Below are 18,254 nucleotides of genomic sequence, written 5' to 3' on the forward strand. Positions count from 1 at the left end.
TTATTCATGAGTAACTTTGCTTAGTGAAAAAGATGAAGAAAGTATTGTCAAATATGACAACAAAATGAAGGGTGGGGATGCATTAATGGGCAGCTATTGTTGAGCGGATGTTATTGTTTTATAAGTCATGTGTTTGTTTTTGAACAAAAAAGAAAAGAAATGAAGGCATACTCTGACTAATGACCAACTGTCTGTCACAGCTCTCCAATTACTACTGTTTGGTAATTTGTAATGCACCTGCAGTTCTACTTTAGTCAACTTTCAATCAGACAATTATACAATCTTATGATATGCATATACGAGATTCTCAGCATGTTTATATAATCGCACGGGTCCCGAAAAATTAAAGGCCTCAATATTAAATTACTTAGCATATATTAGGCGTTTCAATATAAAAAGTTATTCACAAAATATCACAATTTTTAAAATTGCATAGGGCTTTCATAAAATTTGTCAATTTTTGCTCCGCCCCTGAATATGCCCTGGGAATCGGGAATTATGTAATCAACGTATATTTTTCCGTTCTGAAATAATTGCTATATTACGGTTACTAACGCTATTCATTGTTTAAGCTTATTTTATATATTTCTGTTATTGTGTAAGAAAAAATATAGCCAAGTAGGATCTTGTTTGGAATCATCTAATCGCGAACTTTCACAATATTACATTTTTATAATTTTTAGATGTACATAGGTTAATATATAAACAATCAAAATAACTAGGGGTGTTTGAAAACGGATACCAGATCGATACGGATACCCGGTTTTTCGAATTGTAAAAATCATTATCCGGTTTCGGTCCAAAAAACGAGTATTCGGAATTCAGATACCGGATACGTGGTTTAATACGGATCGGATACTGGATATCCGGTTCACAAAATTTTATTTTTGTCTTTTTTAAACAATTGTACATTTTTTTCACATAAATATTTAAGCTCACTTCACTTTCTTTCTTTGATCAAGCTTATTTCTTAAACTTTGAATACAAATCATTTTAGAAATATAGTTGGATTTTCAAAATTCTAAAATAATGAACAATAAATTAGTTATACAACATAGTTATAATTGAGAATTGTACATATTAGTAAATTTAACAACGTAAACAAAACAATTTATGAAACACACACACACACACACACACACATATATATATATATATAATATAATATAATATATGTTAAAAATAAAAAAGAAAAAATAATAAAAAATTCTAGAGCACTTGATATCCGGATATATGGTTTTCGCAATATCTCGAGTTGAATCTGGATCCAGTTTTTATGTCTGGATACCCGGTGTTCGAATGATCCAATTTTCAAAAATTGGATAATTTATTCTACTTTTAAAATCAGATATCGGATATTCAGGATCGGATAATTCGGATATGATATTTTTAAACACTCTAAACAATAACTCATTGGATTGCATAAAAAATCAAATGTTGGAAGTATAATTGAACGGAGGAAGTATATGACAGAAAAATTTAAAAAGTGAGAAAAAGTAAAAAAAATACTCCTTCCGTTTATTAAAGTTGTTCCCATGAGAAATGTTCATAGAAATTAAAAGAATAGAACTTTATTGTGTTAAAGTGATTCATAACCACTAACAATTTTTAAGTAATCAAATAGAAAATAAATTAATTATATAGATATGTGTTATGGTTGGACAGTCTAAGATCAAAATATGATAAAATAAGTGGGAGCGAAGTGCAAATAAAAAAACTGAGGAATATATGAAACCTGGCAAATTTTGAAATGGTTTACTCTGTAGATAGTTCCTGGTGCCTTCACTTCATCATCACCTTACATATTCTTAAACCAAGTAAACAATAATTTAGAGCTAATTAATTTTGACAGCGTCAAAAATTGGACTTGATTCATGATTAAATGTAATTTAGTTCCCTTGTCAAAAATTATACACTAAATTAACTTAAATTAATCTTTTTCAACCTAAGAATTTTTATTAGCCTATCTATCTCTTACATCAAATCTTATAAAAAGGTATTGTCAAAATATAAACAGATGTTAAATTAGGCTGGACTTATTGTAAATGCCAGCATATTAACGGGGGGACACAAGTGCACACACTTCATAAGCCAAGGAGATATATACCATCCCAAAACCATATGGCAATGGGAAGAAGGTCTCTAATAGCTTATAAAGTGTGCACACCATTTTTAATTTATCGATATGGGATAACTCATCCCAACACCCCCCCACATGCGAACCCCCGTCAAGTTCGCATGTGGGAGTAATCAATTAGGGTAGGAACGCCATTCTTTTCGAACCTATCATTTTTTTTTAAATTATTGATCGAACCATCGGCTCGGATACCATGTTAAATTAGGCTGGACTTATTGTGAATGCTAGCATATTAACGGGGGACACAAGTGCACACACTTCATAAGCCAAGGAGATATACCATCCCAAAACCATATGGCAATGGGAAGAAGGTCTCTAATAGCTTATAAAGTGTGCATGCCATTTTCAATTTATTGATGTGGGATAACTCATCCCACCAAAAGAAAATTTGACCCAAAAAATAATAAAACATTTTGGAGCAATTAAATTGGAGATTTGAAATAGAGTTTGAGGTGTTCAATTAGGTTATTGGATCGATTTTAGATCAATTATTTTAAATAGGTTTGATTTCTAATCTTATATCTACATTGATTTTTACATAGTTTAATTTCTACCTTTAGAATGAAGTGTAATAATCTTCCATGCAATAGTACTCAACGCAGTCTCTAAGACTCTAACGAGGGGCAGTCAAACTGGAGTGCTGGACTTTTATTATTTTAATAATAGTTGAACTACTTTTGTCCTTTTTTTTTTGTGATATAATTACTTCCTAGCTAAAATGCTCTATATAAGCAGTGCCCTTCTGGTTTTTTCTCAACAAGCTAAGCAAATTTCAAGGCTGAATTAACACTAATATAATTAAGTCTGCCTGAAAATTTGGTTTCTTAATATATTTATTTTCTGTAATCGGTTATGGAACAAATATGGATGATAACTATGGTGCTAGGGCTATTGCCTATTTTGGGGTCGTTGATATGGTGGTGGAATGAAATTTGGTACGTATGGCCTATTTTAGCCAGACTTAAACGCTCCAATTCTAAAGAGTCTACCGTACAACTACCGCCTGGATACTTGGGCCTCCCTTTTCTTGGTGAAACTCTCTCATTTCAATGGTTTTTCAACATTGTACGTCGTCCCGATGATTTTATCAAATCCAGGATTGAAAAGTATGTACTCTCTGCCTATTAACTTATGTTCTTTTAAGTTTTGTTCATATAGGGAATACATGTTCGGCTAAATAACTTGCTGGACGGTATCAACGCATAGATAGTTGAGTGATCAAACCATCTAAAATTCGTAAATTAGTTAGTTGAAATAACTTATTGCTACTTGATTAGATAAGTTTGATTAGCCACCCCAATTAGCGATCAACTATCAATTATCAGTCGTTTGTCGTACATCCCTTAATAAGCTAGTACTAACCATTTACATATGATGTCTGATCTTTTAGGTATGGAAATAATGTGGGCGTTTATAGAACTCATTTATATGGGGTTCCAAGCATCATAGTGTGTGCATCCTCTCTATGCAAACATATTCTCAACTCTGGGGATAATTTTAAGGCAGAATGGCCTACCAACAAAGTAGTGGGACGTAATTCAGTAATATCAATTGAAGGTGAACGTCATGATATTATCAAGAGTCTTGTTGTGAATTGTTTCTCTCGTCCAGATGCACTTGCTTGGGTAATGCACAAAGTTCAACCTTGTATTGTTTCAGCCCTCGAATCATGGTCTCAAAAGCCTAATATCAAAACATTTTATGAGCTTAAGAAGGTGATTTAAATAGTTTATTATTCTTATGTCTTACAAGATATTTATATATTATATATAATGAATTGATGAAATAAACATTTCTAATTATTATAGGCAACACTTGACTGCACTTTGAGATACGTTGTTGGCTTTGAATATAATACTCATCAAATAGAAGATCTTGCTGAGGCGTATGAGATTTTAAATTTAGGGTTTAGAGCCACACCAATACATATCCCTGGAACATCTTATTATAAGGCCCTTAAGGTAATATATCGAGCTTCTTGCTTAATACCAATAATATTTTATTACCCTTGTTAGTGATAAAACTAAGAAAAAGATTATTGCGCCAAATAAACTAATATTAATCTAATGATATTTTTATTAATGCACTAGTGTCGGGAGAAGATTGTGAAGATCTTCAAGAACGAGCTAGACAAAAGAAGGACGAACAATAAGGATATTGATGTAACTAAAGAAAGTGTTGGTGATTTAATGGATTCATTGATGAAAGCTACGGACATCGAAGGAAAACATTTGAAAGATGAAGAGGTGTTAGATAACATTGTAAACTCAATCCTTCTCGGTCATATTTCAAGTGCTTATGCTGTGACATGGTGTCACTATTTCTTAGCAAAATCTCCTACAGTTTTGCAAAAGCTTAGGGTAACTTTCTCTTTATAGATTTCCGAACTAATTAAAAATTAATCATTTTATTTAATAAATATATGACCAACTTTTTGTATTTTCAGGAAGAAAACAGAGCCCTTTTAGAGGAAAAGAATGGTGAGAAAATCACAAATGGAGATATTCAGAAGCTCAAGTACACTAACAAGGTATGTTATTGTTAAGTTAGACTGAATTTATTGTAATTTCAAGCTACCATATATTCGAGAAAACACAATATACACACACTTTATAAGTCAAAAAGATATCATTTTAAAATCATATGTCAGCGGGTGGAAGGACTCCAATAACTTATAAAATGTATTTACCGTCTTTAATTCATAACAATTATGATAATAAATTTGAAAATACCAAAATTCCTATATATTTTAAAACTTTTATTCCACATTCTGAGTATTCAAACTTCATTCTTAATTTTTGAAGGTTGTATATAGGAATGTATTAAGTCTATTATATTTTTTAAATTATATCAAAGATAGATAGTCAAGGTTGAAACTTCTGAATATTCTAAAACAATAATATATAGTAATTTTTCTCTATTTGAAACTCTAAATATTGACTAAGACAAGGATTTTTATGCTGACTAGTGCCTCAGAACTTTCGATTTATCCTTATGATACGGTCGAGTTCAATTCTCTTCAATTCTCATATATAGGAAATATATATTAATTCTCATCCTTTTAATAATTATTTCCCTAGAGATTCTTTAACTTTATTTCTGAATATATATATATATATATATATATATATATATATATATATATATATATATATATATATATATATATATATATATATATATATATATATATATATATATATATATATATTTCATGTTTGATGTTAACCTGCTTTCGTACCCAACATTAAAAAATATTTTTATATGGAACAACAATGCAGGTGGTTGAGGAAGTCCTTCGAATGGCAAATCTTTCTGGATTTCTTTTTAGAAGAGTTATGGAAGATGCTGAATTTAAAGGTATATATTTGAAGACATAATATTTTTTACTTCATTAATAGATACAACATCAATGTAACAAATTACATGTTATGTAATATCTGTTAATATTTAGGAAATTAACATATTGAATTTGCAGGTTACTTAATCCCAAAAGGTTGGAGAGTAATGGTATGGTTAAGGCAACTTCATAATGATCCAAACAACTTTGATGATCCTATGTGTTTCAATCCAGATAGATGGGATGTAAGTTTTATAGTCTAATATACTTTTTATTTTTTACATTATATGATAATTATTCTAGTTTTTTTTTCCTAATATTGAATATTCTATTCAGTTCAAAGCAATTAACTCATTTCTTTTTTTCACCCTATTCATTAAACACTCTCAATTTGTTTTTTTAATTCTTAAATAAAATATTTAGTTTTAATAAATGCATTGGATAGACTAAAATAATAAATGATATAATTAGAACGAAATAGAAGGAGTAATATATAAACATCAAATTATTGTTATAATATTTAATAATATGAATGAAAGGAAAAATTAATATTATTAATCCAACATTTTATCCATCCGCTATGAATAATTTCAATTTTAATTGTTTTTTAATAAAGCAACTTTGAATATGCAGACACGCCCAAAACATGGAACATACCTTCCATTTGGAGGAGGTTTAAGATTTTGTCCAGGAAGCATGATTATTCGTCTAATAATGGCCCTTTTCATCCATCATTTGGCCATTGGATATAAGTAAGTTTTCATTAATTATTTTTATTCAGAAATTAAGCATGATTAATTACATTTAATTATTCAATTAATACAATAAAATTAATATTGAATAATTATTAATGATATGTATTTCCATTATGCAGATGGGAAATGGTGAATCCAGATGTACCAATCTCTTATTTGTCACATCCTTTACCTGCTGATGGTCTTGAGATTTCCATGACTAAGCTTTGATCACTTCCATCATTCATCAACCGTATGAAGTTACAAAGAATGAATCAATTAATAAAAAATTGCATGTATGATAATGTATAAATAAGTTCTTATACATTCAAAAATTGCAAGATCTAGGTTTTACTTTTAATTTTTATACATTTTGTTTTTTTATTATATAATGATAAATCGTAATACAAAAAATTTTGGTATCCTTCTAATTTAGGGCCTAATTCATGAATCATGACATTATTTATTCTTGTATTAATTTAAATATAATAATACTATATGTATTGCTATAATTAATAAATCCAAAATTTGAAAATAAAGTAGTCAGTTATTCATGCCTCCTCTCTCTTTCCCTCAACTTGCATTGCTTGTTTACTTTTTCATTGAACTTGTTCAAATTATGTCAGAAGAGAGAAAAATTGTAAATAAATAATTCTTCTATTTATTTTATTTTTAATCTATAAGTTAAAATATATTTAAGTGCAATCTGTTATGGAACTATTCAACCAAAAACTTAAACTGATAGTTGAGACCTCATAATCATATATTCTAATAAAGCTGAAGCAAAATGACAAATGTCTTGATAAGAGTGATTCTAATATTTGGATTAATTTGATTGGAGTAGGTTGCTGACTAAGCATCATATCATCATATCATACATTCTAATCATACATTCTAATAAAGCTGAAGCAAAATGACAAATGTCGCGATAAGAGTGATTTTGATATTTGGATTGATTTGATTAGAGTAGGTTGCTCACTAAGCAATTTAAGTATAACATGTATTCTTACATTAAATAATGAAATTCTATGATTGATTTGCAATAATTTTGTAATTGATACATTAAAATCCACGAATAACTGATACATTTAATTAGGAAATTGTATGATTGATTTGCAATAATTTTGTAATTGAGGCATTAAAATCCAACAATAATTTTGTAATATAATATTAATTTGCAATAAATGGTAAAAACAATTAGCACTTTGGATTTTTTGCAGACATAATATTTGAAATTTACCTTGATTGGATTACATATATGGTTATTTGTTAATTAATAATAAAAAAACTATTTGTATACGATAACGATAATACCAAATTTTTCTTTGCATTAATTTTTTTGAGTGAAATTCTAAGTATTAATTTATATTAAAAAAATCGTGCATTACACGGGTTTATATACTAGTATTTTATATACTCTAACACCCCCTTCATACAAAAGCCCTTTGGACTAGAAGTGATGTAACACATGCCATTTTCTTACCTGACGTTGAGGGGTGTGGTTGAGATTTGAACTTGTAACTTCTTGTAATGAGGGTTTCTGATACCAATTCAACTAAAAAGCTTAAACTGATAGTTGAGACCCCACGATATATTAAATACTCTAGCACAATTTTGTTTGACACTTTGATTTGTCTCAATGTAAATTTTATTAACATCAATATTTTATAATTTTTTATTCAGCACAATTTGTGATATTTATGGTTCAATATGTTAATTAACAAACGTACAAAAACCAATTGAGACAATAATAAAGAATAAGAGGGAGTCTATAACTACATTTTTTATATTTTTACTTTTAAGTTTTTAAAAAAATTACATTTATTTAGTTTAAATAATGAATGATGAAAAAACAAAGCTAAAAATAAAAAACATAAAACTTTTATTAAAAAAACGTACAAACATGAATTATAGAAATAATAAAATGGTAAAGAAATATATATTGTAGAAAACTTAAAATTATATGTTATCGAAAACCAGAAGGATTATATTAGGGTTTAAAATCACTGATGTTATTCTCAAATTGAAACTTATCATAAGAGAGTTTTTGATTTAACTGTTTATAAGTCAGTTGATGAAGATTTTAAAATTGGATAAATTTGATTTATTTCAAGAGATTCAAAAAATCCTTTTTTTTTTTGGGTACATAATATAGATATTCCAAAATATTTAAACTGTAAAATATTATATTAACCAATCTATAGTTAATATTGAAATTTTATCCTTAATTAATAATTTATTAATTTTTCTTATTTTGCTGGTTATATTTGGAATATTTCATATAAATTAAAGAGAAAAATTTAAATGTGATTTATTCATAGATATATATATATATATATATATATATATATATATATATATATATATATATATATATATATATATATATATATATATATATATATATATATATATATATATATATATATATATATATTGACAGAATTTGGAGAAAGGTTTCCAGCACATGCAAGATTGATCGCAATACAGAATTCATGTAATGGAGTAATCCATTAAAATAGCTTTGAAAAAATTATCTTGATCTTCATTGAAAACAGAACAATACAAAAGGAAAGAGAGAAAGAAGAGAGAGAGTCAAGTTGAGAGAGAAAGAAAAAAATAAGACTAAAATTTTATGGAAAACAGAAAAATTGAGCCTATTTAAATACATCAAAGAGGAGTTTTTATATCCTCATGAGGTGGACTAAATTATGAAGCACTAATATCTTCAATATCCCCCCGCAATCTCGGCTGGGACATGCCAAGATTGGATAGTAATTGTCTGAACTGTTGAGAGGGCAGAATCTTGGTGAGAACATCGGCAAGCTGAGAAGAAGTGGGAAGGTATGTGAGTTGAATGAGGCCCTCTAAGACTTTTTCTCTAGTAAAGTGACAATCAATGGCAATGTGCTTTGTGCGTTCATGAAACACAGGGTTCTTAGCAATATAGATGGCAGATTGATTGTCACAATGGAGGGTCACCGGTTGTAAGTGAGAGATGCCAAAGTCAGCTAAGAGTCTAACCATCCATGTTACTTCAGAAGCTGCATTTGCCATTGCTTTGTATTCTGCTTCTGCGGAAGATCTTGAAACTGTGGGCTGCTTCTTGGATTTCCATGAGATTGGTGAGTGACCAAGTTGAATGACATACCCTGAGACTGATTTCCTAGAATCAATGCAGGATGCCCAATCTGAATCAGAAAAGGCTTGCAGAACAAGTTTGTCGGAGCCTTTTAGAAGAATACCCTGCCCTACTGTGTGAGTAACATAGGAAATAGTATGGTGGAGAGCCTGTAGATGTGGTTCCCTAGGTTGTTGCATAAATTGACTAAGGTGCTGAACACTGTAGGCAAGATCAGGCCTAGTGTGGGTGAGGAAATTGAGTTTGCCTACCATACTTCTATAGTATGTGGCATCAAGAAGTAAAGTACCTTCAATGCAACTGAGTTGTAAATTGAGAGGCAAGGGAGTCACTGCAGACTTATATGAAGATAGGCCAGCAGTTGCTAATAAGTCTTTAGCAAACTTGTGTTGACTGAGAATGATGCCATCATGAACATAGGAGACCTCCAATCCAAGAAAGTAATGTAACCTGCCAAGATCCTTTATACTGAAAACATTATGCAAGTGAGTTTTCAAATTAGAAATTACTGTAGAATCATTTCCTGTGAGTATAATATCATCAACATAGATAGCAGCTATGGTGATAGTGATGCCTTGATTTTTTACAAATACAGAATAATCATTTTTAGATTGTTTAAAACCATGTAGAACCAATTCATTATGAAGCTTAGCAAACCACTGTCTAGAGGCTTGTTTTAATCCATAGAGAGATTTCTGTAATTTGCATACTTTGTTACCAGGATTAGGAATGCCATCAGGAAGTTTCATGTAAACTTCTTCATAGAGGTCACCATGGAGAAAGGCATTATTGACATCTAGTTGATGTAATTCCCATTTTTTTTGAACTGCTACTGCAAGAAGTGCCCTTATAGTGGTGATTTTAACAACAGGGGAGAAGGTCTCATCATAGTCAACTCCATGTGTTTGTGTGTAGCCTTTAGCAACAAGCCGAGCTTTAAACCTTTCCACAAAACCATTTGCCTTGAGCTTGATTTTATATACCCATTTGCTTCCTATTGGTTTCTTCCCAGGAGGAAGATCAACAACAGACCAATTATCATTAGCTTTTAGAGCAGCCAATTCAGTGTTCATAGCAGATATCCATCGAGGATCTTTAGAAGCTTGCTTGTAGGAAGTTGGTTCAACCAGATGTTTATGAATATCATTGAATGAAGTATGTATATTATGAAAAGCATTAGAGCTAACTAGGTTACACCAGTGTTCTGTAGTAGGATTGCTTCTGTTAACATTGGAGCATATGTAATCTTTCAAATAAGAGGGAGGTTGAGAGACCCTGTTAGAAACTCGAAGGGGGACAACAGCAATAGGATCTGACTGTGCAGGATTAGATGAATTGTAATCAATAGTGTTAGAAGAAGTGGAAGAATCAGTAGATGTAGAGGAAGGAATAGAAGTTGGGGATGTGTTTAAAGAGCTGGATATGTCTGAGAAGGGATCATAAAAAAAATGGGATTGAGTGTCAGCAGGTAAGAAAAACTGTAAAGGCTTATGTGAAGAAGAAGATGTAGTGGGATTATGGTGGTAAGGGAAGTGTTTTTCATGAAATATGACATCTCTGCTGACAAAAATTTTATTTGTGTTCATATTCAGAATGGTATATCCTTTTTGTGTGAGAGAGTATCCAAGAAAGACACAGGCCTCTGCCCTTGGATCAAATTTGGACCTGTTTACCTTGGATGTGGAAACAAAGCAAAGGCATCCAAAAGCTCTAAGATGATCAACTCTGGGAATGGTGTTAAGCAAGAGTTCATATGGAGATTTATGTTTTAGAACTGAAAGAGGCATTCTATTGATAATGTAAGTGGCACAAAGAATACATTCACCCCAGTATAAAGAAGGCAAATTAGCTTGAAAAAAAAGTGCTCTTGCTGTTTCCAATAAATGCTTATGTTTCCTCTCTACTACGCCATTCTGTTGAGGAGTGTCACTACAGCTTGTTTGATGTGTGATACCGTTTTTGTAGTACAAATCTTTGATTGGGCCATCACAAAGCTCTTTAGCATTATCAGTTCTTATAATATGGACAGTAGTACCAAACTGAGTGTGAACATAATGCAAAAAATTATGAAGAATGGGAACTGAATCAGTTTTATATTTCATCAAATGCACCCAAGTATACCTAGTGAAATCATCAACTATAGTGATGAAAAGTGTACAGCCTTTGGAAGATACATGTTTATAGGGACCCCATACATCAACATGTAAAAGTTGAAAAGGCTTAGTACTTTTTATGTCACTTATAGAAAAAGATAACCTACATTGTTTGGCTTTTGGACAAATTTGGCAAATTGTATCTGAACAAGCTTGTTTGGATTGTAGACTAGGAATAACTTGAGAGAGCTTTGCAAAAGGGAGATGCCCTAGTCTGAGATGCCAGAGCTTAGCTTGATCATGATGTTTATTTGAACTTGTAGAGGCTGTATATGCTGAAGAAGCTGGTGTAACAAGTTGCTGCTTAGTTATGATTGAATCTGCATTTGCATAGTATAGACCTGACCTCAGCTTACCAAGAACTATTATCTTGGTCAAGGTAGGTCCCTGTAGAAAACAACTGTTAGAATTGAACCGTGCTTCACAACTCATGTCAAGGCAGATCTTGTGTACAGAGATTAGATTAAATTGAAACTCTGGCACATACAGCACATCTTGTAGAACAATATCAGTATTGAGTTTAACTTGACCAACATGTGTAATCAAAACTCTTTTGCCATCAGGAATGGTGATAAAATTGTCTTTAGTAGGCAATAATTTGTAAGAGGAAAACATACTCAAATTATAACAAAAGTGATCTGTGGCGCCACTATCAATAATCCAACTACTAGCATAGTGAGAAGATAAGCAAAGTTTACCTGCAAAGAAAGCATTATGAGAGGAGCTTTCTGCAGGACCTTGAGTGTCAGGGTCAATCATCTTTGGCTTGTCAAGGAGTTTTAGGATTTGTGTGTACTGTTCTTTGGTGAAGCTGGTATGAACCATATCATCTGTAGGAGCTTGAGTATCTGGTGTGGTGTAGTCTCCTAGTTGAGTGCAGTGAGCAAATTTCTTCTGAGGAGGATATTTTTGGTTCTTAGGATAACCGTGAAGTTTGTAACACTTATCTATGGTGTGACCAACATAATGACAGTGATCACAATGCAGCAAGGAATGCTTTTTATAATTTCCTCTTTCGGAATTGAAACCTCCTTTTCCTTGAGTAAAACCTCCTCTGAGAGTATTGTAACTATTTCTATCTTGATTATTTCTTGAATATTGAGAATCATGTAGTCTTTTTCTATCTACAATGAAAGCCATAGTCTCGGAGCTACTGGTTTTGACATCACTAATTTGTTTGTGTTTTTGCTCTTGAAGAACAATTTTGTAGGCTTGTGAAATTGGAGGTAAAGGATGCATCATAATGATGTTACTCCTTGTTTGTCTATACTCATCTTTGAGTTTCATGATGAATTGAATAAGCCTTTGATCTTGTAGAATCTTTAGGAATTTTGCAGTAAGGTTACAAGCACACTTGTTACACTCACATATAGGCAAAGGACAGACATCATCGAGTTCATCCCACAGAACCTTTATTTTTGAGTAAAACTCAGCCACATTGTCATCCTCCTGTTGAATGTTGGCTATTTCCTCTTGTATAGCGAATAATTGAGTAGAGGAAGTCTGTCCATATCTTTCCTCTAAATCTTGCCACATTCCACTTGCAGTCTTGAAAAAGAAAATACTCTTAGCTTGAACTGGTCCCAAGGACTTGAGAATCCAGCCAATAACCATCTCATTGCATCTGACCCATGCCTTATAGGTAGGATCAGTTTCTGCTGGTTTAGGAAGAGAGCCATTGACAAAACACATTTTATTTTTTGTAGCCAAGCCTATTATCATAGATCTCTTCCATGTTATGTAATTTTCTCCTTCAAACTTTTCACTGACAAAAGATTGTGCTGTATTGTCTGATGGATGGATAAAGAAAACGGTACTAGGATCGGAAGTGAACTCTAGAATATGAGTATTAGAAGTATGAGTTGTGTGAGTAGATTCTTCAGTCATTGAGAAGGTGTTGTGAAAAAGAAAGAAAAAAAAGGTAATATTGATATGAGAGGACAAAGAAAAGGAAAAACAGAAGACCAGAAAAAAAATTGCAATCAAGAAGAAAGGTAATAAGGTGAAAAACTGGAGAACAAAAAGTAATCTAGGTGACAATTATCAGCAAAAGTAATCAATTAGATCAAATACCTGAGCGGAAAACAGATAAAAAAGAAGGAATTGTTGATAGTTTCTGTTTTTCCCTAATGTGCGACATCAGGAGAAAGATATGAAGATTTGATGTTTCTTGAAGATTTGAGGATCGAGTACCTTAGCAATCTGATACCATGACAGAATTTGGAGGAAGGTTTCCAGCACATGCAAGATTGATCGCAATACAGAATTCATGTAATGGAGTAATCCATTAAAATAGCTTTGAAAAAATGATCTTGATTTTCATTGAAAACAGAACAATACAAAAGGAAAGAGAGAAAGAAGAGAGAGAGTCAAGTTGAGAGAGAAAGAAAAAAATAAGACTAAAATTATATGGAAAACAGAAAAATTGAGCCTATTTAAATACATCAAAGAGGAGTTTTTATATCCTCATGAGGTGGACTAAATTATGAAGCACTAATATCTTCAACATATATATATATATATATATATATATATATATATATATATATATATATATATATATATATATATATATATATATATATATATATATATATATATATATATATATATATATATATATATATATATATATATATATATATATTATATACTTGCTAGATTTGTCTTGGTATTTAAAATTTTAAAATATACTTTTCATAATTTTAATAAAAGGTATTTAGTTATATTGATTCAGATTATATTTTGTAAATTGTGAAAAAAAAAAACAAATGTAACAAATAGAAATAAACGGATGGAGCAAGTAACTTCCAAACGTGTTTAGAGATTAAAAAAAAATTGTTTGCAGTTGTTTTTTTTTCTAGCTTTGTGCACATCAAATAAACAGGGCCATCTTATTTATTTTTGGGCCTTACTAAGATAGATAACAAAACGGTTACTAAAAACTTAAGGTGTAATAAGAATAGCATTTCCATTTTGTTTTGTAGTATTGATAGTTTAATTTTTATTGCTCCATCCGTGTCTTTCAAACTTTTCATTTCCTTTTTGCACGTTTGTCAATGGACTATTCTAATTTTTAATATTTCTAATTTTGTATAATTAAAAATTATAAAAATAGATATTAATACACTTTATATTGAGATCAGATGTATCAAATAAAATCACATTTAATTATATTTTAATTCATAAATTAAGAATAAATTACAAATTAAGAATGATTAAATATTAGTACTCAAAAAGTAAATTGGATGTTTGAAAAAAAAATATTATATTATAAAAAGTCCAAATAACCCGAATAACAAAACAAAAAATGTAAACTTGTACGGTTGTACCTAAGCTAAGCAATACTTCTATAAGTAATACACAATGCAAACGGACAGGGGATGATGTAGCCATATCGACTAATGGTTAAAAATTTGGTGGAAAAAGTCTTAGTAAATAATGATTATTTATAAGGTTAATAAATCATTCTTATGTGATAGGATATAATAGGATGAAAGTTTTATTATTTTAATTTATTTTTTTTAATTTTGTTTATTTTAATATTATCTTTTTGTCTTTTTATAGTAATTTACAAATTATAATATTTATAATTGGTGTACTTGTTTGTTTATATATTACTTTATTTGTCATCTTATTATTTGTATTAATTCCTAGATGTGGATGTTGTGCATTTTGATGAGTTTTACCTAGAGGTGTTCATTCGGGTCATCGGGTCGGTTTCGGACGGGTGTAATTCAGCTCGGTTGGTTTTCGAATCGGTAAATTTTCGGTTATATACAACAACGGGTCATACTCGGGTCAGATTGGTTGGTTACGGGTCGGTTTAACAACGGTTGTTCGCATTATCGGGTTCAAACCGGTTTGTTATCGGTTGAACTTCGAGTCGCGTGTCATTCGAGCTCGGGTTGTCATCGGTCTTACATTAGTTCGGTTTTTTCGGGCACAAATCGGGTTCGAGCTTTATTTTTCGAGTAGTTATCGGTTACGGACAACTATCGATCGGGTCAATATCGAAATAAGTTAATAGTCGGCTTTTTAATTGATGTATGCTCATTTTATGGCAGATCAATTTATTTCAATTAGTTTATAATATATATATATATATATATATATATATATATATATATATATATATATATATATATATATATATATATATATATATATATATATATATATATATATATATATATATATATATATATATATATATATATATATATATATATATATATATATATATATATATATATATATATATATATATATATATATATATATATATATATATATATATATATATATATATATATATATGACTATTATTTAATTATGCATCATGTTGCTACTTTTGATAATTGATTAAATATTAAAACTCGATAATCGAAACTCGATTTGTTTGAATGAATAATAAGAATAATCTAAACTATCTCATAGGCTATTAGAATATACATTACTCTATTACACTAATAATCGATTGTATTTCTAAGTTTGATAATTGAAACTTAATATATATAATAAAGTGAATTAGATTAATCAAGTAATCATAACCACTTTATATGATATTATGTATTTATACTTATTAGTGACCTTGAATACTTTAAAATAATAAATCTATTACGCAAATAATTCATCGTATTTAATTTAGAACTTAATAATGTTCGGAACTAGACCTATTGGAGTGAACGAAACTAATACAAATTATCTTATAGAGTTATAGTTACAGTTACAGATTATCATTTACAGTTAACTCAATGCTATTACTTATTAGTTATTAGTATTACTGAATACTGATATTGAATATTCTAAAGGAATTTATAGGCTATTAGCCTATTAATAATCGATCGTAATTCACTTATCATAATTCGATCTATTAAAGACTTATAGTAAATGAAACTAGTACTTCACCTTTTTTGTTACGTTGAATTAAATAGCCTATATTATGCAATTTTACCAAATTCAATAATAAATATATTTAATATTTGATATAAAATATTTATATTACTCAAATAAATTATTTTAGATTAAGATAACCAATTGTCTAATTTAATGAATATATTACTCAATTGATACATTACTTGCACAAAATGTTATTGGTTATTTGGATAGCACACGGATAAGGTGTTTTAGCCGTTGGATTATAATGTTAAAATCAGATCAACGGTCAAGAACGTGCCACGTCATCGTCATTTGATAAAACATAGCACACGGATACGTTACTCAATTGATATATTTCCTTTCTTCATCCTTTCCTCCAGCAAGTCAGCGACATTCCCAAATCCCGCCCAAATAAACCCTAACTCTACTCTCTCTTCTTCATCCTTTCACTGAAACCGGCGGCTCTCTTACAATACCATCTGTTCTCCTCCAATCCGACCGGTAGAACACGTTCATCTCCGGCAGCCTGTAGTACCGTAGGTATGAAGCTCTTGTTTTTTTCTTTTTCTCTGTATTGTATCTGTTAGTAGCAATTTGGCATTCTTTATCTTTCAAAATGAGCTGGTAATTGGAATTAGGCACCAAGTTCTACTGTAAAACTCCTTCTTCCTTTTGATCTAACTTTGATTTGCATTTGAGTTCTAATTTTGTAATGGGCTGAATTTTATTTTATCATAGATTTTTTAGGGATGTGATTGAGAGGAATGATGAGTCCACGAGGGTTTTCCAGGCTGCCAAGTTGTGGCAGGTTTTGATTGAGATGATACAATAAGAATATGAACTGGAATTGTTTTTCTGATCATTTAGAGATTTAGAACGATTGGATCCAATCCCTAAATCGAAATCAAAGCTGTTCAAAGATTTACCAGATTTACCATAATTAGAATTCATATTTTATTCTTTGGATATCAAAATTGAAGTATAGATTTGCAGAATCCTAATGAAAAATGAAAAATTGTGAAAACAGTTTAATTGAAAAAAGTACCTAAGATCAATATGTTGCTAGTTATATTCATTGTGTTGCTAGTTATATTCATTATGTTGCTAGTTCAATGCTCTTCTGTATGAAGGTTTAGTTCAATTTCTGTATGAACTGTAATGAACAAACATTGTTGTTGCTGCACAGACCTGCTGAGCTGCTGCTGACTCTTGCTCTTATAATCTGTGTGTACTGATACTAGTTAATGGCTGCAACTTATAATCTGTATGTACTTGCTATGCTGATGAATTGAACAATTAAATTGAATAACTCATCTAGATTACATGCTGACTGAATGTTAATTTTTGAGGTTAAAAACTTGATATTTGTATATTTACATTAGGTGGATGTATAAGTGATGGATGTAAATTTTTGGGGTAAAAAACTTGATATTTGTATATGTTAATTTGGTGGATGTATAAGTGATGGATGTAAATTTTTGGGGTTAAAAACTTAATATTTGTATATTTATATTTGGTGGATGTATAAGTGATGAATGTAAATTTTTGGGGCTTAAAGCTTGAAGAATTGGTGGAATCTTATTGGTTTATAATTGATTTGCTAAAATATTTATATATAATCTTTTTTACAATCTTTCAATATTAGAAATTAGTTTTCAAATATTCAAAAAATCATAATTAGAAAACTGAAATTGGACCTAATTTGCTAAAATTAGGTGAAAAATTGGTTCGGATTTGTAACAGTTCGATTAACAATCGGTTCGGGTTGGTATCAGTTCGGGTTAAAAACAGTTCGATTAATAATCGATTCGGGTTTGTATCAGTTCCGGTTAAAAACAGTTCGATCTTAATCGGTTTTAGTCAGGTT

General features: G+C 30.2%; 1 protein-coding gene across 1 annotated transcript; it reads left to right on the plus strand.

Moving 5' to 3' along the window:
• Positions 1-2,876: 2,876 nt before the first annotated feature.
• LOC130826289 (ent-kaurenoic acid oxidase 1-like) lies at positions 2,877-6,658 on the plus strand. Its single transcript, XM_057691902.1, has 9 exons — positions 2,877-3,243; positions 3,528-3,852; positions 3,946-4,098; positions 4,228-4,497; positions 4,584-4,667; positions 5,419-5,497; positions 5,616-5,722; positions 6,111-6,229; positions 6,352-6,658. The coding sequence occupies exons 1-9, from the start codon at positions 2,990-2,992 to the stop codon at positions 6,440-6,442; spliced, it is 1,482 nt and encodes a 493-aa protein (XP_057547885.1). The 5' UTR covers positions 2,877-2,989; the 3' UTR covers positions 6,443-6,658.
• Positions 6,659-18,254: the final 11,596 nt, after the last annotated feature.

This window comes from Amaranthus tricolor, chromosome 1 (genome assembly GCF_026212465.1).
Source record: "Amaranthus tricolor cultivar Red isolate AtriRed21 chromosome 1, ASM2621246v1, whole genome shotgun sequence".
Lineage (NCBI taxonomy): Eukaryota > Viridiplantae > Streptophyta > Magnoliopsida > Caryophyllales > Amaranthaceae > Amaranthus > Amaranthus tricolor.